Source organism: Stenella coeruleoalba, assembly GCF_951394435.1.
Source record: "Stenella coeruleoalba genome assembly, chromosome: 14".
NCBI classification, from domain to species: Eukaryota; Metazoa; Chordata; class Mammalia; order Artiodactyla; family Delphinidae; genus Stenella; species Stenella coeruleoalba.
The window spans coordinates 88588026-88612678 of NC_137160.1; the positions used below are offsets into that span (position 1 = coordinate 88588026).

The window sequence follows — 24653 nt, forward strand, 5'->3', positions numbered from 1 at the left end:
CCAGATTCGTCCGTGGCCCAGAGAACTCGGGTTGCCTGGGTTCTGTCTCCTTCCAGACTCCGTTCTTTGCTGTTTGCACGGCATGTTCCTCCCTGGGCTCCTTTTGCTGGGCCTTGTCCTTCTCACCTTCCCCCACTCAGGTCGGCAGCTCCATCCAGACCTTTCATCCCAGCACTGGCCACCCCTGCTCGACACCGTTCTCACCTGCCCTGAGATGCTTTGTCGTCCCTCCCAAGTGCAGCTCCTCTGGAGACTCCATTCTCTGCTCTCACGAGATCCCCAAAATGCCCTGGAGCAGATGTCCTTCCCCCAGTCGGGGGCCCAGGGGAGACTTCTGACAGCACAGAGCCCGGGCCGCAGGCTCCCACCTCCCATACCCCTGAGGCTCTGCCTCACCCTGAGCTCCTGGTCTCGCGCTTGAGCTGCCTGATGGTTCCACCCGGACTCCCCAGGACCTGTTCTTAGGTAGCTTGCCTCCAAACCCTCCACACGGTATGAAAAATCCAGGGCATTTTGCTTGAGGGTCACTGATGAAGACTTTAAGTAATAGTTGGAGACAAGGCATCTTGAGAAGCAAAAAAAAAGAGCAATTGCTTTTCAACACTGGCCTTAAAGTTCCTGAGTCACACATTCATGTATCTAAAACGGATCCATTTGGGTGGTTTCCAGTGCGTTTACAAGTGAGAAATTCTCCGTGTCACTACAGAAGTCTTCAGATTTTCCTCTTCCAGTTTGGTGACAGCAAAACAAGTCTCCTTTTGTTTGGGGATTCTTTCTCCTTAAACACAGGGCTGTCTGGATGTCACAGTGAAGGAAATGAAGCAGGGTGGCTGCTGTGAGCCCACGTTGAGCTTCCATCTTCTCTAGCATCTGGCTTCTGAGCCCTTAACAGCCGTGGGCCACCGCCATTCACTGTGGTGAGAGGAGCCCCAGGGTTTTTAGACACGGTATGTGCTGATCCAGATGCTGAAAGCTTTTTAAGTGTTTGGGGCATGGGGAGGGTCATAATATATTATTTTTTAAATAAATGTATTTATTTATTTTTGGCCACGTTGGGTCTTCGTTGCTGCGCGCAGGCTTTCTCTAGCTGCGGCGAGCAGGGGCTACTCCTCGTTGCGGTGCGCGGGCTTCTCATTGCGGTGGCTTCTCTTGTTGTGGAGCACGGGCTCCAGGCGCTCGGCTTCAGTAGTTGTGGCTCGCAGGCTCTAGAGCGCAGCAGGCTCAGTAGTTGTGGCGCACGGGCTTAGTTGCTCCACGGCGTGTGGGATCTTCCCGGACCAGGGCTCGAACCTGTGTCCCCTGCATTGGCAGGCGGATTCTTAACCACTGTGCCACCAGGGAAGTCCCAGGGTCATATTTTTTTACTTAAAAACTGTGGATGTAGAATTTGAGGGAGTTTTTGTTTTGACTGTAATTTTCCCTTGCAGTTGTGTATGATACACAATTGTATCATCAATTGTATATGATAGAGAGCTAGTGGATAAGTGCTCTGCCTAGAGCTAACGGCGGCCAGGAGGGGTTTTTAAGGAAGTCCTGAAAATTATCCCAGTCCATGAGGTGAAGCCAGAAGGCTTGAGAACAGACATCAAGAGACAGTTGCGTGGATAAGGGAGTCTTAAGAAAAGGGATAGAGAGGGAGGTTTCAGCTTTGATTTCTCTCATGCTACTTCTGAAGCACCTTGAACGTTTTTAACATTCCCTGGGATTATTGGGCACTTTCCTCCCCCTTGAAAATGCAGAATTCAGTGATAATTTTGCTTACCATTGAATTGTGTTGTTGATGCTTAATATTTAAACTCCTGTAGTTTAACCTCTCCTCAGGTAAAGGTTTTCAGTGTGAGAAAGCTAACTCTTATCTGTAGGCAGAAAAAGATTCTCCAGTCAAGTAGACTGGTTTTTTGGGGTTTTTTTAGTATATTTATTTATTTATTTGTTTTTAGTTTTGGCTGTGTTGGGTTTTCATTGCTGTGCACGGGCTTTCTCTAGTTGTGGTGAGCAGGGGCTACTCTTCGTTGTGGTGCATGGGCTTCTTATTGTTGTGGCTTCTCTCGTTGTGGAGCACGGGCTCTAGGCCCGCGGGCTTCAGTAGTTGTGGCATGTAGGCTCAGTAGTTGTGGCACACGGGCTTAGTTGCTCCACGGCACATGGGATCTTCCAGGGCCTGTGTCCCGCATTGGCAGGCGGATTCTTAACCTCTGCGCCACCAGGGAAGTCCGACAGCTGTGTTTCCTGAGCTGTTGGCTGCTGGCACCAATCTGGACAGGCCGTGTTCCCAGCCTGTAACCCGGGGTGTTCCGCTGACTTCCATTCATTGCTTTCCTGTGTTGTTAGTGCTGTTCTCTCCTTGTTTGTTTGTTTACTCCTGTATTTTGCTAGAGCATGTCCTCCAGTAGTTTGCGAAGAAAGGGTACCAGGAAGACCGTTTTTTTTGATTCTTGAATGTCTGAAAATGCCCTAATTCTGCTCTCACTCATGGTAGGTCATTTGGATGGGCCCAGAATTGTGGTTTGAATATCGCCCTTCAGAGTTTGGAAGGTTCCAGGCCACCATCTCCTAGAAGCCTTTGCCCTGTGCCATTCCAGTTCCTGTTCTTCCACACGTGACTTGTACATTCCTTGAACAAACTGGCATCGCGGGCAAGCCATGCTGGGAAGAGCAGTGCATGGCGTTCCCACCATCGTGGAGCAGAATCAGCGACACCCCTGGGGGAGTCCGCAGTGCTGGCGGACGGAACCAGGGAGGCCCTCGAGCCAAGGCTTCCGGGGCCCAGGGGCCTGAGGAAGCCCGGGTGAGGCCCGATTTGGGTAGTGGTGGGGAGGGGGCATGGGACCCGAGGCAGGTGCCTCACAGAAAGGGAACGTGGCTGGGGCCTTGATGGGGAGTGACGCGGCTGGGTGGGCAGTATGGGGGCTCTGGCTGGTCTGGGAAGGGGTCCCTGGAGCCTCTAGGGCAGCGGCCGGAAGGGCTCTGGTTCCCAGGAGGCGGGTATGGGTCCGAGAGAAACCACGGAGCCCGGGCTGACTCAGCGGGAGGAGGCGCGGCCGCAGGAAGCAGGAGCGGCAGTGTGTGGGGACGGCTGTGTTCTGGACGCGTCCCGTTGAGAGGTTTATGAGATGTCCCAGTGCGCGTGTTGAGCGGGCGCTGAACATACCAGTTCAGCTCAGAGCTAGAGACAGCAGTTCTGGAATCAGCACGTGTACGTAGGATTTAAAGCCGTTGAAGTTATTAGGGAAGTCCCAAGGATGCAGGTGGATGGAGACTGGTTGGCCATCCAGTGACGGAGGCCAAGGGGCCAGGCGCTGCCGGGGGTGGGCAGGGCCGCTGCGGGCGGGCGGGCAGTCTTGCTGCTGCTGCTGCCCAGGCCCGCTCAGCTGGTAGCACAGCGCTTCTTTTGCACGATCTTGTGTGGATAAAGTAGATCGGTCTTTTAAGAGTATACTTATTTTTCTCCACGGAGCTCAGGAAAGCTATTTTCTTTCATTCTTAATACAGACACACGTTTATATTTCTGAACTGACAGCAGGGATTGCTGACCAGCCCGCTGATCTCCAAGAACCCTTCCAAGGCTTACATTCTCTTCTGAGAGTTAGATTTGTACGAGATTAAGATCACATACAAGAATCAGTAAATTGGCTCTGATTTTTGCAAGAAGCCCATTGAATAGAAGGGCTTTGGAAGGTAATTAGGCAGGTCTGTCTGACCCTGGGTTCCGCAGCTCTGTACGTTTCTGAGCGCACAGAGTGTCAGGGAGGAAGTGCTTAAGAATGTGCCGGTGGTTTTAAGCGGCTTGATCTTTCCACACAGCTATGCCTGCCCTTGGGAAGTGGAGACACCCGTTGGCATCTCTGTCTTGGATTTATTTGGAGTAGGCATGTTTAAGTAAACATTGTCATGATGTTTATTAAAATCACATCGGCATTTAACTTTGTGTAAAACCCAATTCCCTCTTTAAAAATTCAACAGACAGCCCTGAGAACAGCAAGAGCCCTAGTAAGGAGTGTTATGCCTTGGAAGCCCGGTGAGAAGTGGGACTGCGGGCACCCTTTGGAACCCTGCACACCACACCATCCCGTGTCTAGGATGGGACGGTGAGCTCCAGGGAGCCAGACCTCTGTCTGTCCTTTGCTCTGTCTGGTCCAGCGATTCTCAAAACTTAGCATTCGTGAGAGTTTCTGAGTTGGGAGCTGTACACAAAAACACACGTTCTCTAGTTGGTAGTCATCTTAAAGGCTTTCCAACTCAAGGATTTCAAGAGCTGTGAGGCCCCGCTGCAGCGACGAGCGCACATCTGCAGTGTCTGCCACGGGGTGGTGCCGGCGGCTGGCTCCTGCTCTTGCGGAATACCTCAGCACGCACCTTGCTGTCAGCGGGCTTTGCTTGTCACACGCTTCTCTAGTGCCTGCTCTAACCTGGGAGCTGTGCAGCCTCCCTCTCACTGCTTTTAAGATGCTTTGCCTTCTGGGACCATAGCCCTGATCGCAGAGAACTGCCCCAGGGATGTGTGTGCAGGAGGGCAGAGCAGGGGCCTCCTGGGGTGGGAGATGGTTCTGGAGGTAAAAACTTTGGTTTAATTGAGGTACAGTTGATGTGCAATATTATGTAAGTTACGGGGACGCAACATAGTGAATCACAACCTTTAAAGGTTATAGTCCATTTATAGTTATTGTAAAATAATTGGCTGTATTCCCTGTGCTGTACAGTATGTCCTTGTAGCTTATTTATTTTATATGTAATAGTTTATGCCTCTTAATCCCCTACCCTTGTCTTGCCCCTCCCCATTTCCCTTTCCCCACTGGTAACCACCAGTTTGTTCTCTGTATCTGCTTTTTTGTTATGTTTACTCATTTTAGTTTTTAGATTCCACATATGTCATGTCATACAGTATTTGTCTTTTTCTGTCTGACTTAATTCACTAAGTGTAATACCCTCCAGGTCCATCCATGTTGTTGCAAATGGCATTATTTCATTCTTTTCTATGGCTCAGCAATATTCCACTCTGTGTGTGTGTGTGTGTGTGTGTGTGTGTGTGTGTGTGTACACCACATCTTCTTTATCAGCTCATGTGCTGATGGACACTTAGGTTGCTTCCATATCTTGGATATTGTAAATAATGCTGCTTTGAAAGTTAGGGTGCATGTATCTTTTCAAATTAGTGTTTTCATTTTTTTATATATATATTTATTTGATTTCAAGGGGGTTTTTTGTTTGTTTTTAATATTTATTTACTTGGTTGTGCCAGGTCTTAGTTGTGGCAGGCGGGTTCCTTAGTTGTGGGTCACTGGCTCCATAGTTGAGGCATGTGGCCTTAGTTGTGGCATGCGAACTCTTAATTGTGGCGTGCATGTGGGATCTAGTTCCCTGATCAGGGATTGGACCCCAGGCCCCCTGCATTGGGAGCGTGGAATCTTAACCACTGCGCCACCAGGGAAGTCCCTGGTTTTTAGTTTTTTGAGAAACCTCCGTACTGTTTTCCACAGTGACTGGACCAATTTACATTCCCCCCAGCAGCATATGAGGGGTCCCTTTTCTCCACATCCTCGCCAACCTTTGTTATTTGTTGGAGGTAAAACTTAGGAGGGGCTTCACGGCAGGCAGAAGACACTGTTTGGAGCTGCCCCTGGCACCTGCAAATGAAATGAGGGGCGTGATACTGTTCACCGTAGATTGGGGGGCAGGCCAGGCCAGGCGTGGCTCCGGGCTGAGGTTGGCCTATCACTGTCACATCCGCCCCGGGCCTCAGTGTCTGTGGGGAAAAGGACAGAAACAACCTTCTCCCTAAAATCTTTTCATCTATGACATCCTGCACATGAAATGGGAATCTGAGGGAAGCAGTGCACAGTTGGCTGCACTGTTGGGCCCTCAGCTGTGGCGTTGCCCCGGCAGGCCCCACGCAGCAGCGAAGTCTGCGTTCTCAGCTCGCCAGGCCTCAGGTGTTCCACTGGCATCAGGGTTAGTTTTCAGATTCCTGTTCACCTTTGCAAGGTGTAATTAGAATTCGTTGCAAAGGACTCACAGAGCGCGTGGGTGAGAAGTGAGAGGGCATCCTGCGTGCCTTGTCTTTAGGTTTCTGCTTCCAGTCTGTCCTCCTCTGCAAGATCCCCAGGGGCGTGCCCTGGGCTGGCCTTCCAGTGTGGGATCCCTGCCTCCGGAGTAAGACTTGGCTCAAGGCTTAGGAGCTGCCTTCAGGCTTGGAGGCTTTGTTTGATTTTCACACATGGAAATGGAGCCTCTTCTCTTTGTGAGCTCAGCTATGCATTTAAATTTTTCCCTTATATTTTACAAGCATTTTTAGGTATTTGTAATGGGTGAGTTCCTGAGTTAATCTGCCGTCTTTCTGGCAGGGTTATTTTTAGACTTTGTTTTAGTTTAATTTGATGGGTGGCTCAGGTACAGACTGATGGTTAATCTGCATTCATTCTTTCAAAGGGATGATCCTTAGTTTTGAAAATAATTTATTCACTTCTGTTACATAAAGAATGCATTAAATTGCAATTGCATAATATATAGTTGACACTTAACTGTAAACTGTTCTAATCCAGACGCCTCGTTGGTTGTAGCTACGACTTTGAGATGTATTTTGGCCTGTTTTCAGGCCAGAGGCTGGCCACCTGGCATAGGAGGGACATGGAGTGTCTGTCCTGTCCTTGAGATGCGACACTTTGGGCAGTAGCAGCTCTTGCTGCCCCTCCCAAGACAGGGGGTGCTCTGTGGGCGGGGCTACGCTCTGGTCTTGCCGTTGCTTCCTCACCCCTCCTCCGTGGCGGTGTCTGTGCCCAGGGGTGAGAAGAAGGGCCCCCGTCACTCGACCGAGTGCAGGGTGAGTGGGGAAGTCGTTCCATCGTCTCAAGGAGGATGATACAGCTCACAGAAGCCTCTGTTCATATTTGAATACCTGATTGGGTTAGGAAAAGCTTATATCTGAAGCATCGAATCCATCTGTCCACCCAACAGATTCTGTGTGCTGAGCGCTGGGGTTACAGAACAAACGTGTCTTTCCTGCCCTCTGCCCCCGCCTTCCTTCAGAGATATGCTTTGAATGTCTCTGTGCTAAAGATCACACAGAGAGGATATTGAGGCCACACATCCTTTTTTGAAAATGTGGAATATTGTGGTGAACGTGAACGGTGGTTGGTGCACGGCATCGAGCCAGCGATTCACAACTTGGGAGTTCAGACATGTATAATTCATGGAAAGTAAGTCGCTACCAGCCGCGGATATGCCTGCAGCACGTGTGAGTGATGCAGTTGTCCCAGCCGAGGCGGAAAGGCTGGGGTATAGCTGTCAAGGACGGGTTGTGAGCTGCTGCACCACTGACACCTTCCCCACGGAGCTTCCAGTGCGGGAAACTGTGGTCAGTGTAAAGGCTCTCACTATTGGCAAATGTTTTTGTTTTAAAGTAGATTAACTGAAGATCAAAATAAAATTCCTTAATGAGAAAAATCTTTCACCATGCTCTAATGCAGAGGAAATTAAATCTCTGTGTAGTCAGAACCAGTTGCTTATCTACAGCAGAATTAGAAATTTAAATTCTTAATTAGTTCATTGGATCTTCTGTGATTTCACTGGTTTTGAATATTTTCCCCCCAAATAAAAAATGAATAAATTTACAGGAATTTTGATTGTTTTAAAAAATGGGCTCTGTCTTACAGATACTTGCATGGGTGGGCAAAATATATAGGAAGTGATTGTACTTCACTGTTTATAATAATAGAGCCCCAAATGATCTCAGTGCCGTCAGGACTTCTTAAATCAATTGCAGTACGTCTCTGTGCTGGGGTGAAGGCATGCAGGGGTTACAGAGCAGCACAGCTTTGTAGACAAGATGACTTCCAAGACAAGTGTGTGTTTGCTTATTATTGAAGTACAGTTAATTTACAGTGTTGTGATAGTTTCTGGTATACAGCAAAGTGATTCAGTTACATGTATATAAGAAATACATACCAGATTCATTTATATGAATGTTGTACATAATATATATTCTTTTTCAGATTCTTTTCCATTATAGTTTGTTACAAAATATTGAATATAGTTCCCTGTGCTATACAGTAGGACCTTGTTGTTTATCTGTTTTGTATATAGTAGTTTGTATCTGCTAACCCCAAACTGCTAATTCATCCCTTCCCTCCCTCTTCCCCCTTTGGTATTGTTCTCTATGACTGTGAGTCTGTTTCTATTTTGTAAATAAGTTCGTTTGTATCGTATTTTAGATTTCACATATTAGTGATATCATATGATATTTGTCTTTCTTTTTGTCTTAGTTCACTTAGTATGATAGTCTCAAGTTCCATCCATGTTGCTGCAAGTGGCATTATTTCATTCTTTTTTATTGCTGAGTAATATTCCATTGTGTATATGTACCACATTTTCTTTATCCATTCCTCTGTTGATGGACATTTAGGTTGTTTCCATGTCCTGGCTATTGTAAATAATGCTGCTATGAACACTGGGGTGCATGTGTCTTTACCGGTTAGAGTTTTCTCAGGGTATATGCCCAGGAGTGGGATTGCTGGATCATACGGTAGTTCTATTTTTAGTTTTTAAAGGAACCTCCATACTCTTTTCCATAGTGGCTGTACCAATTTACATCCCCTCCTACACTGTTGGTGGGTTCCGTTTTCTCCACACTCTCTCCAGCATTTGTTATTTGTAGACTTTTTAATGGTGACCATTCTGACTGGTGTGAGGTGGTACCTTGTAGTTTTGATTTGCATTTCCCTAATAATTAGCCATGTCCAGCATCTTTTCATGTGCTTATTGGCCATCTGTATGTCTTTTTTGGAGAAATGTCTATTTGAGTCTTCTGCCCGTTTTTTGATTGGGTTGTTTGTTTTTTTTGTTACTGAGCTACATGAGCTGTTTGTATATTTCTGAAATTAAGCCCTTGTCGTTCACATCATTTGCAGATGTTCTCTCCCATCCTGTGGGTTGCCTTTTCATTTTGTTTGTGGTTTCCTTTGTTGTGTAAAAGCTTATTAAGTTTGATTAGGTCCCATTTGTTTATTTTTGCTTCTGTGTCGTGCCTTGGGAGACTGACCTAAGAATACATGGCTGTGATTTATGCCCAGACAAATGTTTAAATGAGAAAAGTAAGGAGAGGAGAGAGTGGAGAGCTGGTGTCAAACGGGGAAGCCAGGGAAGGGTGTTTAGTCCTCAGACGGATCACCTCACAGGCCACACAGGAAGGGAGCTAGTGCTGCTGGACAGTGGACTTTGTCCTAATCTGCCCGCTCTGCAGTTAGGGAGGACATCAATTGTGTAGTAGGAAGGTCCACGTTGGGCTGCCTTGAATGTCCCCGTGCATGTTCACTTTCCATCGTCCCTGGGTGTGTGTCTGGGCATTGCCTGATTCTTCCAAACTCTGTGTCACCTGGGCAGCCTTTCTTATATCCGAAAAACAAAACGATGTGGTTGACATTGGACAGAAGTGATATTGCATTTGGAAAAGTGTCCCTTTTTCCTGCATTGTGGATACTCACCAACTAGCCTGTCTTTTGCCACTCTCACGCCCCCAAAATGTGTCTTTTCACAGCGACAGTGGCAGCCATGTACTACAGCTACTACATGCTGCCCGACGGCACCTACTGCCTGGCACCTCCCCCTCCAGGGGTTGACGTAGCCACTTACTACAGCACCCTGCCTGCCGGGGTGGCCGTGTCCGGCTCCGCTGGAGTGACAGCCACGGCCCCGCCCCCTCCAGGGACCACGCCACCGCCCCCCCCAAGCACAGCAGAGACGAGTAGTGGGGTGACCTCCACCACCATCACCACAAGGTATGCTCTCACTTCTGCTGGTCACCTGGAGCACCTGTGTTCTTGGTTTGGGCTTCTTTATAGTGTGAGTCACATAGAGGGTCTCCGTTACCTGAGTACTTATTATCCAAATCCCCGAGTTACAGGGTTGATTGGGCAACGGAAACTGTCATGACATAAGCACTTGTAGCAGTGAGGTCTAACCACTGAGAAAATGAACTCCCAGACAGCGTCCCGCGCCGCTGCCCTGGCCCAGCATCTGCTCTCTCCCGTGTGCCGCCACCTCGGCGGGGCAGCACCAGGCACGGGCAGTGTGAAGCGAGGCCCAGTTTCTGCCCAAAATGCAGGATTTCATAAAAGCCGATGCAAGTGAATGGCTCACAAGCTGGTAGGAAATGCGGATCTGCTGTTAGTTCAGCTAACCATCGACTAACAGAGCCAGCAAGGCAGGGACTGGACCCCCGCGCCTGTCCTGGGGAGCGTGGAGGGGGCTCTGAAGAGCGTCTGCGGGCGAGCGAGCACTTCCTAAGAGGCACTGGCACGTCTCAAGCTGACAGGACAACCGCTCAGGAGCCTTGACGGAGCACTTGGATGGTTCCCGCTTCCTGATCATGCTAAGGCAGGAAACAGGAAACGAAGGATGATGAGTCACGCTGGCCAGCATACCTTCATATATATACACAAATTCACACTTGATTTGTCCTTGGTTGTTTCTAGAATTAGCAACTGGGGGAAATGTGAGGAGAGAAAAGATGAACCTGTGTTCATGACCTTAAGTGTCACTTTGAGTAAAACCCCTGTTTTCATCATTGGCAATGATATTTTGGTCCCTGTTTCAAATGGATTGACTTTGACTAGTTTTCTGTAGTCCCAGTCATTTCAGATAAGGGCCTCCCTGTCTGTGTGTAACTTACCTGCTGGTGTGAACTGAGACAGTGCAAGTCCCCCAGCAGCCTTGCTGGCCGCCCCCCTGCCGCTGATCTGGAGGAGGGCCTGGCACTGTGTGTGTGACCCAGCTCTCCTCTGCAGTGCACTTGCTTCCGTGGCCGCCATCATCCCCCCGCCCCCCGACATTCAGCCCGTGATTGACAAGCTGGCAGAGTACGTGGCCAGGAACGGCCTTAAGTTTGAGACCAGCGTTCGTGCCAAGAATGATCAAAGGTGAGTGAAGGAGTTTATGTGGGGCAGATGAATGGTATTTGGGGTTTAGTTTAGCTTCTTTTTTTAATCTAGCTACATAATTGTTTATATATATGTATATATATGTGTGTGTGTATATATATATATATATATATATATACACACATATATTTTTTTTTATCCTTATGTGTTTAGATAAATATATCTTGTTAAATTACTTAGAGTTGGGGTGGTTGTCTTTTTTATTGTTATAATTTTTTTGTTTGTTTAACTTGTTTTGCTTTGTTTTTTTAAAAATGTTGAACCTCCCTAAAATAAAAAGCTGGAATTCATGCTTTTCAAGAATCTGCTGTGGAAATTCAGACACACACTGCACTTTGTTTTTTTCATCAAATAATGTTCCGTGCTCGGGTCGTAACATAACAACAGGAGGCTGTGGTCGCGACACGATCTGTGTGATCGCCAGGGTCAGTCACTGCGAAGCCTCAGAGCAGCAGGTGTGGTCCGTCGGAGCCGAGGGGTGTCACAGCGAGCGAGCGTGTCTTGTTGAATGACTCGTCCCCTTCTCTGTTCCTAGGTTTGAGTTCCTGCAGCCGTGGCACCAGTATAATGCCTATTATGAGTTTAAGAAGCAGTTCTTCCTCCAGAAAGAAGGGGCTGAAAGCGCACAGGTGTGTGTCTGGGAGGAAGCAATCCTCGGGATGTGCGCTAACAGGGTTGGCTGATTTCACACTCACTTTTACGTGTAACGTATGTCTTGCATTTGCCGAGTTTAGCTTTTCCCACCTCTCTTGTTTTACATCTGTTGAAATCTTTGACCCGTATTCATAGTTCATTGATGATCATTTGTCCAGAATGTTGTAAACAAAGTAATCCTGTCTCTTCAGGCATTTGGTGTTTTGCTTGGCTGTTGTTCTTGACTACTTTGGATGGAAGCTGTGTATTATACTTCTGTTGTGTTAACATGTACTTAAATGCCTAAGTGTAACCACAGATGCTCCCAGCTGACAGGCTGGAGCCACACAGGTGCCACCCACCCACTGGCCTCGAGCGCCACCTGCCAGCAGCTCGCCTCACGACTCCCATCCCTGCAGACGTCCCCACACTTGGTTCTCAGGCACCTGTTAGAAGCATTTCCTCCTGTCCTTGTAATCCTTTCTTCTGCCTCTCCTCTCCTCTCCTCAATTACATGGGCACCCTAATGTCTTTCTAAAACCTGTTTTGATAGAGAGATGACGTAGGCTTTGCATATCAGTGGATTTCTACAGGCTTTTATCTGACTGCTCAAACTGAAGAAAATGGACTCATCTGTAGGTGCTGGGCATAATTTGGTGTTCTAAACGTGTTCTCAGTGGTCATTCTCCAAAGAAGAGCTAGTGGGCATTGGTTCCCAAAACAGTATTACAGGGAAAATACCTCCTTCCGTTCCTCTTTTCATTCTGTTGTATCAGAAAATAGTAAATCTGAGTTAGAAAATATATTCCGTGGTGTTACTTAGGCAGTAACGTAGCCATGCTTTTGTCCCATGAAATGTATGTGCTGCATATCTTTTCTGACAAATCCTGTGTCATTTCCAATGGAGCAGTTCAGAGTCATGTTTCACCTCTGCAGGCTGTGTCAGCACCGGAAGAGGCTCCTGCAGAGTCTGCTCCTGAAAAGCCGAGTGACGTTGGGGACGATAGTGTGTCTGAAGATGTGGCCGACGCAGGGGGCAGAGGTGGCTCCTCGGGGAAGAAGGAGCTGTCGTGCAGCAAAGCCGTCCCCGACGGGAAGCTGGTGAAAGGTACGCTGCCCTCACTACCAAGGGTTCCAGTTTTGACCTTGTACCTCACAGGTGTCACTTCAAATTAGCAAGGAAGAACGCTGGACCGCTTAAGGTCAGGTGCCTTTAGCCACAGGACAGGAGGAAATGGCTGCCCCTTTTAAGTTGCTGTTATTAATAAAACTTGCTTATTTCATAGTACTTTCCTGATTTCGGGTTTGGGGTCATTTGGATATAAGCTCATCTTAGGTATGCGTTCTACAGGCTGTTGCTAACAGCCTGTTCTACCAATTTAATGGAAATGTTTAGAATTTTTCAAATGATGTTTTGTACCCCCCCCCCCCCCGGACTTCTGAAACTATATGCAAACTATTGTGCCAATGGAATTCGTTTTCTTTATTTGTTAAGGCAAGTCCCTTGAGGGTCTCTACCAGGCGGTATTCCACTCACTCCGTTTCAGTTACCTTTTCTTTTTTTTTTTTTTGCGGTACGCGGGCCTCTCACTGTTGTGGCCTCTCCTGTTGCGGAGCACAGGCTCCGGACGCGCAGGCTCAGCGGCCACGGCGCGCAGGCTCAGCGGCCACGGCTCACAGGCCCAACCGCTCCGCGGCATGTGGGATCTTCCCGGACCGGGGCACGAACCCGTGTCCCCTGCATCGTCAGGCGGACTCTCAACCACTGCACCACCAGGGAAGCCCCTCAGTTACCTTTTATGTTCTTGGGAGGAGTTTTTCATCTACCAGGACAGACATACATGAAAAGAGCAAATATAAATAAATAGAAAGAAAAAAAAGCTGACACAGGCACGGTAGCAGAGAACTCTGTGGTTGGACGTGTGAAGAAGCAGTGAGTTGCACCAGGTGGGAATGAGAAGGGCTGTGCAGAGGGAAGAGGGTTCAGAGCCAGAGGAGCTCCCAGGCGGGACGGCGTGGTCTGAGCCGTGTGGCCTGTTCAGAGACGGGAAGTGGTCTGAGGGACCCGGGTGTCAAGGGGGGCACACCTGCCCAGGTAACCATGGGCAGCTCGTGGGGCTCTGCCTTCCTGGCGGGTCCCGGGGCTTCCAGCAGGGACAGCACACCTTGTGGCTTAGATCAGAGGAATCACTTTATGCAGTATGGTGAGTGTGTGAAGGGATCGAGGCAGAGAAGCCATGCGGGGGGTTCAGGGTGGAGCTGGTGGCCTGAAGTGGAGGAGGGGGCGTGGCCGGGCGGTGCAGGAGCCAGTGCCCGGGTTAAAAGGAAAGGCAGAGGAGACGCGGGACGGGCAGACGGGCCAGGATTGCAGGAAGGCCTTTTCTGTGCATACAGATGCCTTTTCTGATACAAAGATGGCGATCAGGAGTAACCCAAATGACCCAGATGGGTAACTGGGAAACTTACGGAAGTGCCTGTGAGCCTCTCAGTCCAGGAGGTCACCTGAGCACACGTGTTTAATCTCTCACCCTTCGCAGCCGCCTTCAGCTCTCATTGGAATAACCAAAGGAATGTATTAGTAAGGAGAGTAAAAACAGTTACTGCTCCAGAAGCAGGGGGAGGTACTGTTCATGTTTAAGAAGGACAGGCCAGGCCACCTGGACTTCAGTTCATAGGAAAGAGTAGGACATTTGGGGACTCAGTGTCAGTGACCCCGGGGGAACCACTGTCAACCAAAGAAGGGGGCGGGCAGAAGGCCAGAACCACCAGGAGCGTCCAGGGGGCAGCAGGGCCCCAACAGGGTGTGGTCGGGGCGCAGTGGGCCAGCCCCCGCATGGAGCGCCCTCCCCGCTCCCGGGAGCAAGCGCCTTGGGATTCAGCAGACGAAATGGTGCTCGCTCGCCACTTCCCTCGTCGTACCCTCTGAGCCTGAGGCGCCCGAGAGCTGCGGGTGTCCGAAAGCACGCACCCCACCCTCAGCTCCGTCAGGGTGAGGACGAGGAGACAGAGAGTCTCGGCTCCGCAAAGAGGCAGGAGCTCAGGAGAACACGATCTGAGCCTCGGAGCACGTGGGCACCTTGGAAACAGTTACTAAGTGACAGGAAAATTCTTTTAGTCTCTGATGCATATTCTCACAGAATTAAAGGTACTGTAGAATTAGTGCAACCGATAATCTGACATCTGGAAAAGATTGTTTAGAAAAAGATTGCCAAATTTTAAAATATAATAAAAACACTAAAAATCAGACTGGGTGAGAAGACAAGTTCAAAATTTTTCTCAGATTTCCAAGGGAAAGGATAGAGATGGAAGGAAAAGCATCCAGATGGGAAAATAGACAGGTTGTCCTTCACGGGGGAGAAAAAGCAGAGGCTGGCGCATCGGACGTGTATCTACAGCATTAAATGCCAGGGAGTTCAGATCTATCTGAACTTCTGAATGAAAAGTGTTCTGAATGCTGGAGGACAAAGGTTCTTACAGACATGTCAGCACCCTGAAATTGATCAGTCAGAGAAGGTGAGGGCAGTGAGCATATTATCCAGACTTATCAGATGCAGTGAAAACTTAAAGAAAACCTACAACCTCATGTGCTTATGTTGGTGAAGAGAAAGTGAAAACAAAGCAAGCATTCAACTCAAGGACCTAGGAAGAAACTTTCTATAAAATGCACGTAAGAGGGCTTACCTGGTGGCGCAGTGGTTGGGAGTCTGCCTGCCGATGCAGGGGACACGGGTTCGTGCCCTGGTCTGGGAGGATCCCACATGCCGTGGAGCAGCTGGGCCTGTGAGCCATGGCCGCTGAGCCTGCGCGTCCGGAGCCTGTGCTCCGCAACGGGAGAGGCCACAACAGTGAGAGGCCCGCGTACCGCAAAAAAACGAAAACAAACAAAAAAATGCATGTAAGAAAAGCAGAAAAGGAGAATCAGTAAAAATCAAAGCAGAAATGGGTGAGGATATAATAAAAGACCAGTAAAACTTATCATCATTGTACAAGTTTAATACAGAAAAAAGAGCAAATGCACAGCATAATGAGAGAGAAAACACGGTGTTTTTTAAGTACACGAGAACAATATATTTAACTAAATTTGAATAAATTTGAAAATAACTGAAAAAAATTGTCTAAGAAAATATATTGATCAATTGCTAAAATGTCTCCAGAGAGGCAGTAAGACGACAGATCTATAGGCCTGAAAGAATTTAGAAAACTGGTCAGTGAAATACCTCTAAAAGCAGGCAGGCCAGGACAAAGTTAAGGTCAAGGTAACTTCCCTCAAGAAAGAGAAAGCCTGTCTGATTAAAGCTACTCCAGAGCCCAAAGATGGACAGTTAGGAAGCTCTCCAGCCCTAGCACCTTAGCCCCATAAAGCTTAGCAGTCTGCAGGCCAGGACCCCGGGAAACCCAGATGTTAGCACCTCAGATGGAAGCAAGCTGGGAACGACAGTGAGAGCAGGTGTGAGCAGGTGGGGCTCCTTGCAGCCATCCCAGTGCGGCATCCCGCCAGAAAAGCCTCCAAGGACAATCTTACCTTGCTAGCAGATGCTGGAAAAGCACCAACATTTGCTGAGATTTTTATGATAAAGCTTCCCTAGTATGACAGTAATTGACGTTGCAAAAACAGGCTCTCCATTGTGAAAAAAATAAGACTCTCACATTACCTCTGACAATTATAGTGATTCCAGATAGATTTAAGTGTTTAAACATAAAAAATAAAATCATGAAGTAGAAGAAAATAAAGGTAATTTTTTTCTAGTCAGAGTGGAAAGGATTTTCTAAGAATTGAAGCCATGAATGATAAAGAAAGATAGGTCTGATGGGAACTGGGCCTGTATAAAGTTGAAAGATAAACGTCAGGATGGCAGTGATGGCTAATATAACAGAAGATAAAGGTCAAAGTCCTTGCTATAGAAAGAGCTCTTGTAAATCAGTAAGAAGAGTCACTGCAGTAGAAAAACAAAGGACATGAAAAGGTAGTTCACAAAAGAAGGAAAACAGTTGGTCAGTGAATAAACTTTTTTTTTTTTTGGCTGCGTCAGGTCTTTGTTCCTGCACACGGGCTCTCTCTAGTTGCGGCGAGCGGGGGCTACTCTTCATTGTAGTGCGCGGGCTTCTCATTGTGGTGGCTTTTGTTGCGGAGCACAGGCTTCAGTAGTTGCGGCACACAGGCTCAGTAGCTGTGGCTCGCGGGCTCTAGAGTGCAGACTCAGTAGTTGTGGCACGTGGGCTTAGTTGCTCTGCAGCATGTGGGATCTTCCTGGACCAGGGCTCGAACCCGTGTCCCCTGCACTGGCAGGCGGATTCTTAACCACTGCACCACCAGGGAAGTCCTAAACTTTTAAAATATATCCTCACTAACAAGATACTGTTCTTTGCCTCCAATTTGGTAAAGTTAGAAAGTAACAGAGAGCGTGCAAGTGGCAGGACCCTCACTCGTGCGTTGTCCTTGGAGTGTTGTCGGTAAGGCCTCTCCAGGGGAGAGCCCAGTGATGGGGACCAAACCCTAAATGCGGATGCCCTCCCACTCCTAGAAACGTCTGGCTCACCAGGACGTCTCGACCAGGTGTTCCTCCCAAGGCTCGTGGGCTTTTAAAAATAAAAAATTGGGAACCATCATGGGAGACTGAAATCAGTTGGCATGTCCATACTAAGGAATATTGTTGCCATTTATTAAAATGATGTATGTTGACATGGAAAGATGTCTAAACGTTTTCTATGGAAAGGTGTCGCTTACTAAGTGAAAACAGCAGGCTATAAAGTATGGTCCCGTTTTTCGTGTGTTTGTACACATGCACATGTACGTGCCTCGGAACCATTGTGCTCAGATCATTTCTTTCCCGTATCTGAATAGCAGTTGGTCTTTCATTTTGTTCACTTGTGTTTTCAAAATTTCCTATAGAGAATATGTATTACCTTAGAAGTTAAAAGTTAGTAATGAAACTTGATACCTTAAGAAACGAAGCATATTTGATGTGGAAGGTGGAGGGCCGGGCGCCGTCAGCTCACTCACGCGTGTTTCCTGAGCACAGGCTACTCTGCGTCAGTGCACACCGGGGCCACATTAGTTCTGCGGTCCTGCCCACTCCAGGCTCCGGGGTAACCAGACCGCACACACAACACAGAACGTCAAGAGTGGCGTGAAGGAGAGAGGCCGGGCAGGGCCTGTCTGAGGAGAGGCTTCATTTGAGATGAGACGAGCAAGAAAGCCAGGCATGAGAAAAGGATGACGGCTCCAGGCAGAAGACAGGGCGGGGCTGGAGCGCAGTGCAGGAGCGGGGAGTGGGAGAGGGGCCCCTCCACAGCTGCTGCTCATCCTTAACACAACAGGAAACCGCTGAAGGCTGTAGGAAGTGCTTTTCACGTGTTGTGAGGTGACTTGCAAATAAGGTTCCAGGTAGAAGCAGTAGTTGTGTAATTGAGTAATTCTCCAAAGAAAGTAGTTCCTCATCCCCTGCTTTCTGGCTGAGCTATGCTGGGAAGCTTACTTGACCTTTTGAGCCTCAGTTTCCTTATCTGTAAATGGGGAGGCCTGATAGTATCTGTCTCCTCCAGGGGTTGCAAATGTTAAGTGAGGTGAGGCGTGGAGACTCTGCACATTAGTCAGTTCTTTTGTTACGTCACTATTTTTTTTAATATAAATTTATTTATTTATTTATTTTGGGGGCTGCGTTGGGTCTTCGTTGCTGTGCGCGGGCTTTCTCTAGTTGTGGCGAGCAGGGGCTACTCCTCATTGCAGTGCGCAGGCTTCTTGTTGCGGAGCATGGGCTTTAGGGCTCACGGGCTTCAGTAGTTGTGGCACGTGGGCTCAGTAGTTGCAGCTCGCAGGCTCTAGAGCACAGGCTCAGTAGCTGTGGCGCACGGGCTTAGTTGTTCCGCGGCATGTGGGACCTTCCCAGACCAGGGCTCGAACCCGTGTCCCCCTGCATTGGCAGGCGGATTCTTAACCACTGCACCACCAGGGAAGTCCCTAAATCACTTTAAAGTATGTATCGAACAGTGGTGCTGTTTGGCACTGTATTCGACATGCATTAAACTGTGTTCCAGAAGTTTTCATTTTAATATATTTGTTGATTGCATATTTTTTAATTTGGAGGAAGAGATTGGGAGTAATTGTTTTAAAATTATTTTGTGATATAATACTTTAGCCCAAGTTAACTTGAGTAATTTTGATTAACATTTAACTGAAGTTTTCTTTTCTCTGTTTCTTTGACTCTATTCTTAAAGAGACCATATTACTAGAGGCTATAAACGGTTAATATTATGAAAGTATTTTCTTACGGAGAATTTCAAACAAGTACAGAAACAGAGCCTGGTGTAATAGTCACACACGCAGTGCTAGCATCCAGCGCCCGTGGCCGACGCAGGACACATCTTAGAATTCTCAGTCCAGCCCACCCCCAGGATATTCTGAAGCAGATCCCAACATCATGGCATTTTATCCATCAGTGTGATCGCACTTATCTCCAAAAGATAAGGGCCGTTCTTAACATAACCACGGTAAAATAGTTAATATTGACTCTCCCAGCAAAGTGTGCTTTCCACCCCGTGTTATATCTTTGTTTGGGGCTTGTTAGGAAGGTAGACCTCAGCGCACCACGTACAGTGCCAGTGCATGGCGTTGCATAATCAACACAGAGACTGATTTTGCCCCCTTTTCATTCTGACTTATAAAATATCACTTTGCTAACATTTAACATCTTGGGGTGTGCTGTGTAGCTTGAGAGATTATTGACGAGAGATGATTATATGTCAGAGATTATATGTCAGAGATTATTTACCAGCTTCAAGTCACACTTGGGTTTGGAACCGTGAAATGCTGAAAGTAGAGAAGCCGGGGGGGCGGGGGCAGCTGGGTGAGCTCACCTCCACAGTTACAGCCACATCAGAACCTGCCTTCGGTAACCTAGATCCACTTCCCTCTCAGAGTCAGCCCGTTTGCACTGCACTTGACATTGCCCTTCGCTGTGGTTTACTTGAATAGCTTTCATCAGTAATAACACATGGTTTTTAAAAATAAAGTATCTCATTACAACCAGTTAGGTGTTGTTAGGAGCCATTTGCCATAGTCTGAGGACGCAGGGACTCAGTGAGTGCTGAGTAGACGGGGGAAGGGGAAGAAGATTGTTTCCTTTGGGGCCTTTGTATTTCTCTTCAATTAAAATTTCCAAATATTCTAGGAGAGAAAAATTGAACCACCTAAATTTTTGTTACACTAGGTTTAAGATTTTCTTAAAGGTGCAGAGAATAGTCTGACATAACGCCTAGCACAAAGTAGGCACCCAGTCAAACGTTTGCTGAATAAAGGAACAGTTTCTGCAGCTTGCTTTTGTAAGAAAAGGTTACCTTCTATGGTTGGGATTTTTTAGAAGTACCTTTTAATAGTGGAGTCCCATCATATGCTTACTTCTGCAAACTCAGCAATGTGCTGAGCCCAGAAAAAAAAGGAAAACACCAACAAAAATTGACCATTTGCCCATAGAGTGACCCCAGCTGGCACTCAGTGTGTGCATCCTGACGTGGCCCGAGATGGAGCCGGTGCTCTGCCTTCCCCTCCATCGGGCTCAGCACGTGTGATGTCCTCTTAAATGCCCTGTGACATCACAGGCACTGCCTGCGGCCCCTAGAACCTCCCTCTGCGTAAGATGTGGCTCCACTCAGACATTGCTCCGCCAGCTGATGCTCATGTGGATGGTGGGGCCCGTGTAGATTGCTGCTCTGTGCTTCCAGTTACTTAAAAATGTATTCCCATTTTCACCTTTTCTCAATAGCTTCATTTGCTCCAATAAGCTTTGCAATCAAGGCCAAAGAAAATGATCTACTTCCCCTGGAAAAAAATCGTGTTAAGCTAGATGATGACAGTGATGATGATGAAGAAAGCAAAGAAGGCCAAGAAAGCTCTAGTAGTGCTGCAAACACTAGCCCGGCAGTTGCCCCACCCTGTGTAGTTGTTGAGGAGAAGCGGCCTCAGCTTACCCAGGAGGAGCTAGAAGCCAAGCAAGGTTTGTCGATATGTTTTCAACTTCTTAAAAGAAAAGTGCGTAAATACAAGATTTACCTACTAAGGCAAGACTACGAGACTGCCAGCTGGAGTCTCCAGCCTTCGGAGATCAGAACCACTGCGGAGCCGCGGGCTGCTTTGGCTCAGCTGAGAAGTTCTCTGTGGAGTGAGGAGCGCTGCTGTTCCTTAAGCTCAGATGCAGTGCCCTCGGCGATGTGTTTTCAGAGGGTCGGCTGAGGGTGGCCGAGAAGGCTTTAATGGCAGCCTTGGGGCAAATGCTCAGCCTGTGCGCCCAGCTCGGGGTAATGTTCCGAGCTGGGAGACGCCTCTTTGCGAGGCCATCTCCCTGCAGAACCATCGGACCCTTGAAGGTGCTGGGGCCCAAGCTGGTTTCCAGGCTGTGGCTCGTCTTCAGGGGTCACGGTGTGGCCACCGCTTGCCTCTGACGCATGGCTAGCAGTGTTTGTGGGGAACGTCTTGTCGTGTTCTGTCCCTCCTCCAAAATAAGTTCTGTTCTGCTCTCACTAAAGTAGTGAATTAACAGTTGCGTTTGCAGTATGTATCTGTTCTAACTGGTTTTGTGAATGAATTTTTCTTTGTATACACAAACAGATCACGCAACATTGATGGAAGGTAATTCTTAAACCACAGGATGCCCTGCTCTCGGGAACTAGCGTTGTGCTGCTCCCCCCGAGCACACTTGTGTTCGTGCATGTGTACCTAGATCTGCATTTATTGCGTGTGGACTGGACAGTGTGTCAGGTCATTTGGGATAAAACACTTTTCACGGTGTTCCTTACCTGGTAATTTGGGCACATGTTTATGAGAACCATTCCGAGGTTTTCATCATTTCAGGTTTCACTGCTGTGGAATCCCAACAACTTTCTGACTTTGATTTGGAATGTAAAATGTGAGAAGTACCAATAGCGAAAGCATTGTAAACTAATGCTCTGAGAATTGTTTGCCTGATTTGTTGGCCTTTCCTGAAACCTGTATCATATTCACGTTTTAAAATAACTGCATTGTATTTCACGACCCTTTTACTGCCCATGGAAATTAAGATAGCAATATATTTATACAGTACTGCTTGCTCTAAACATCTTTTTTTCTGTTTATTCCTTAAGCAAAGCAAAAGTTGGAGGACCGACTGGCAGCTGCTGCCAGGGAAAAGCTTGCCCAGGCGTCTAAGGAATCAAAGGAGAAGCAGCTTCAAGCGGAACGTAAAAGGAAGGCAGCTTTATTTTTACAAACCTTAAAAAATCCTCTGCCAGAAGCAGAAGTCGGGAAAGTGGAAGAAAATCCTTTCAGCGTCGAGGTGAGTTAAACAAGAGTCCACGTCTGTGTTCTGGGCAAAGCGTGGTTGGTAAAAGCACCTGAGTGTGGGTTCCTCCGGCCGCTCAGCGCTCGAGCCTGCGTGAAGGCTGTGAGCAGACCCCGCCCTTCTGCCACGGGGGATCGCGTGCTTTTCCGGGCAGACCTCGGAGATACCGTGGTTTCAGTTCCAGACCATAGCAGCGAAGCAAATCACATGCACTTCTTGGTTTCCCGGTGTGTGTAAGAGTTATGTTTACATTATACTGTAGTCTATTAAGTGTGCAATAGCATTATGTCTGAAAAATATATACATACCTCAATTTAGAAACCCTTTATTGCTAAAAAATGCCAACCATCATCTGAGCCTTCAGCGAGTGGTAATCTTTTTGCAATAGTAACATCACTGATCACAGATCTAATAATGAAAAAGTTTGAAACATTACGAGAATTACCAACATGTGACACAGAGACATGAAATAAGCAAGTGCTCTTGGGAAGGTGGCCCTGATGATCGACGCAGAGTTGCCACAAACCTTCAATTTGTAAAAAAAAACAAACAACGACAACAAAAAAAAACGCGGTATCTGTGAAGTACAATAAAATGAGGTCTGTCTGTACTGTATAGCTGGGGTCAGTAAGAACCTGATGAAAACTCCCTGAGTGCACATGCACACCAAATACTGGGTGCAGTGTCACAGACACGGACCTTTGGGCCCAGGCTGGGAGCCTGTGCTTCGTGGTGAGCCTCCCAGGAGCTGCAGGACAGCTTCGGCTGTGAGGGCCGCCTCGGGCCTGGACAGACTCCCCAGAGCAGTGAGGCTCCTGCCACAGCAGTGGCCCTTGCGCTCACACTGACGGCCAAGAACCTTACTCAGGGGTCTGTGTTAATAGCAGCACTTTAATTAAAAAGAAAAGTAAGATATGGTTACCGTCGTCTTCTCTTAAAGGGGTCAGATGCTCACAACTCTTTCCTAAGCTGTAGAACCACAGCTTAGTCCCCGGCCCATTTCCTCCCTTCACATGGCAGTGGGGCGTGGGGCGTTGGGCTGCTCAGAACACGGCCTGCCCCGCTTCTCCAGGGGTCCCCAAACGTCTTTCGCAGCTGCCTTTTTCCTGTAACGTAGAACGGGCGCTGCGCGTTTTTTACTTTAATTATGTTGACATTTCTGAGCGTCTAAGGCCGTTACTAAAAACTGATTTTTGCTGCATGTAGCCACTGGTTTATTTGTTTCTCCATGGAAAGCAGCATTCTAAGTTCAGATTTTCAGCATTCTGTTGAAGGTCGAATCAGCTTTCTCACCTCAGGAGTCAGTCTGAAATTCAAATCTGGCAGGAGACCTCAAAAATGGTAGCTGGATCAGGCTGGGGAGCACGAATGCCAGCTTCCGTGAGAGCCTGTGGACTGTGGGCTGCGCGCTGGCAGGCTGGGCGCGCTTGCCATCCTCCTGGGCCCCCGGCCACCTGCTGGAGCACCGGCCTGGCCGCCTCCGTGCTTCCCTGTGCTGCTTCCGGAGGCGGCCGCCTGGGGAGGCCAAAGGCAGGCGGGCCCAGAAAAGCACCTGCAGTCATGCCCTGGCTTTGGGAGCACCTCTGCGCCAGGGCAGTGATGAAAACATGCAGCCACTATAACCGCCACAGATAGAAAAGGGGGGAGAGGCAGAGTACAGAACAGCTCCACGTTTATGGCTGCAGCTGTAAAAACGCGCATATAGTGTGGGCAGGCAGGGAACTTAAGAAGGTGAGGGAGCTGCCACATGGGAGGGGTGTGAGTGGACTACTTTAATTTCCTTTATTGTTTTGATGTCATTTGCGCAGGGAATATAGGGCTTAATTAAAAGGTATCTGCATACATAGATACTGTAACCCATTATGTTACATGGTTGCATCTATATTTTCTAATAAAACTGTGGGCTTTTTGTTTGTTTTGGGTTTTTTTAATATCTATATTGGAGTATAATTGTTTTACAATGCTGTGTTAGTTTCTGCTGTATAACAAAGTGAATCAGCTATACATATATCCCCATATCTCCTCCCTCTTGCGTCTCCCTCCCACCCTCCCTATCCCACCCCTCTAGGTGGTCACAAAGCACCGAGCTGATCTCCCTGTGCTATGTGGCTGCTTCCCACTAGCTATCTATTTTACGTTTGGTAGTGTATATATGTCCATGCCACTCTCTCACTTCATCCTTGCTTATACCCTTCCCCCTCCCCGTGTCCTCAAGTCCATTCTCTACATCTGCGTCTTTATTCCTGTCCTGCCCCTAGGTTCTTCAGAACCCTTTTTTTTTTTTTTTAGATTCCATATATATGTGTTAGCATACGGTATTTCTTTTTCTCTTTGTGACTTACTTCATTCTGTATGACAGACTAGGTCCATCCACCTCACTACAAATAACTGAGTTTGGTTTCTTTTTATGGCTGAGTAATATTCCATTGTATATATGTACCACATCTTCTTTATCCGTTTGTCTGTTGGTGGGCATTTAGGTTGTTTCCATGTCCTGGCTTTTGTAAATAGTGCTGCAGTGAACATTGGGGTGCATGACTCTTTTTGAATTACGGTTTTCTCAGGGTTTATGCCCAGGAGTGGGATTGCTGGGTCGTATGGTAGTTCTATTTTTAGTTTTTTAAGGAACCTCCATACTGTTCTCCATAGTGGCTGTATCAGTTTACATTCCCCCCAACAGTATAAGCGGGTTCCCTTTTCTCCATACCCTCTCCAGCATTTATTGTCTGTAGATTTTTTGATGATGGCCATTCTGACTGGTGTGAGGTGACACCTCATT

At 47.8% G+C, this 24653-nt stretch overlaps 1 protein-coding gene across 5 annotated transcripts in view; it reads left to right on the forward strand.

The window, feature by feature from the left end:
* SFSWAP (splicing factor SWAP) overlaps positions 1 to 24653 on the forward strand; it is an 82412-nt gene that overhangs the window by 24524 nt on the left and 33235 nt on the right. For 4 of the 5 annotated variants that reach the window (XM_079943179.1, XM_079943180.1, XM_079943182.1 and 1 more), the window contains 6 exons: positions 9530 to 9770; positions 10779 to 10910; positions 11467 to 11560; positions 12501 to 12672; positions 20324 to 20554; positions 21678 to 21868. In XM_079943179.1, coding sequence (XP_079799305.1) covers positions 9530 to 9770; positions 10779 to 10910; positions 11467 to 11560; positions 12501 to 12672; positions 20324 to 20554; positions 21678 to 21868 — 1061 coding nt within the window. The remainder of the gene's footprint in view (positions 1 to 9529; positions 9771 to 10778; positions 10911 to 11466; positions 11561 to 12500; positions 12673 to 20323; positions 20555 to 21677; positions 21869 to 24653) is intronic. The other variant, XM_079943181.1, reaches the window with a different exon arrangement.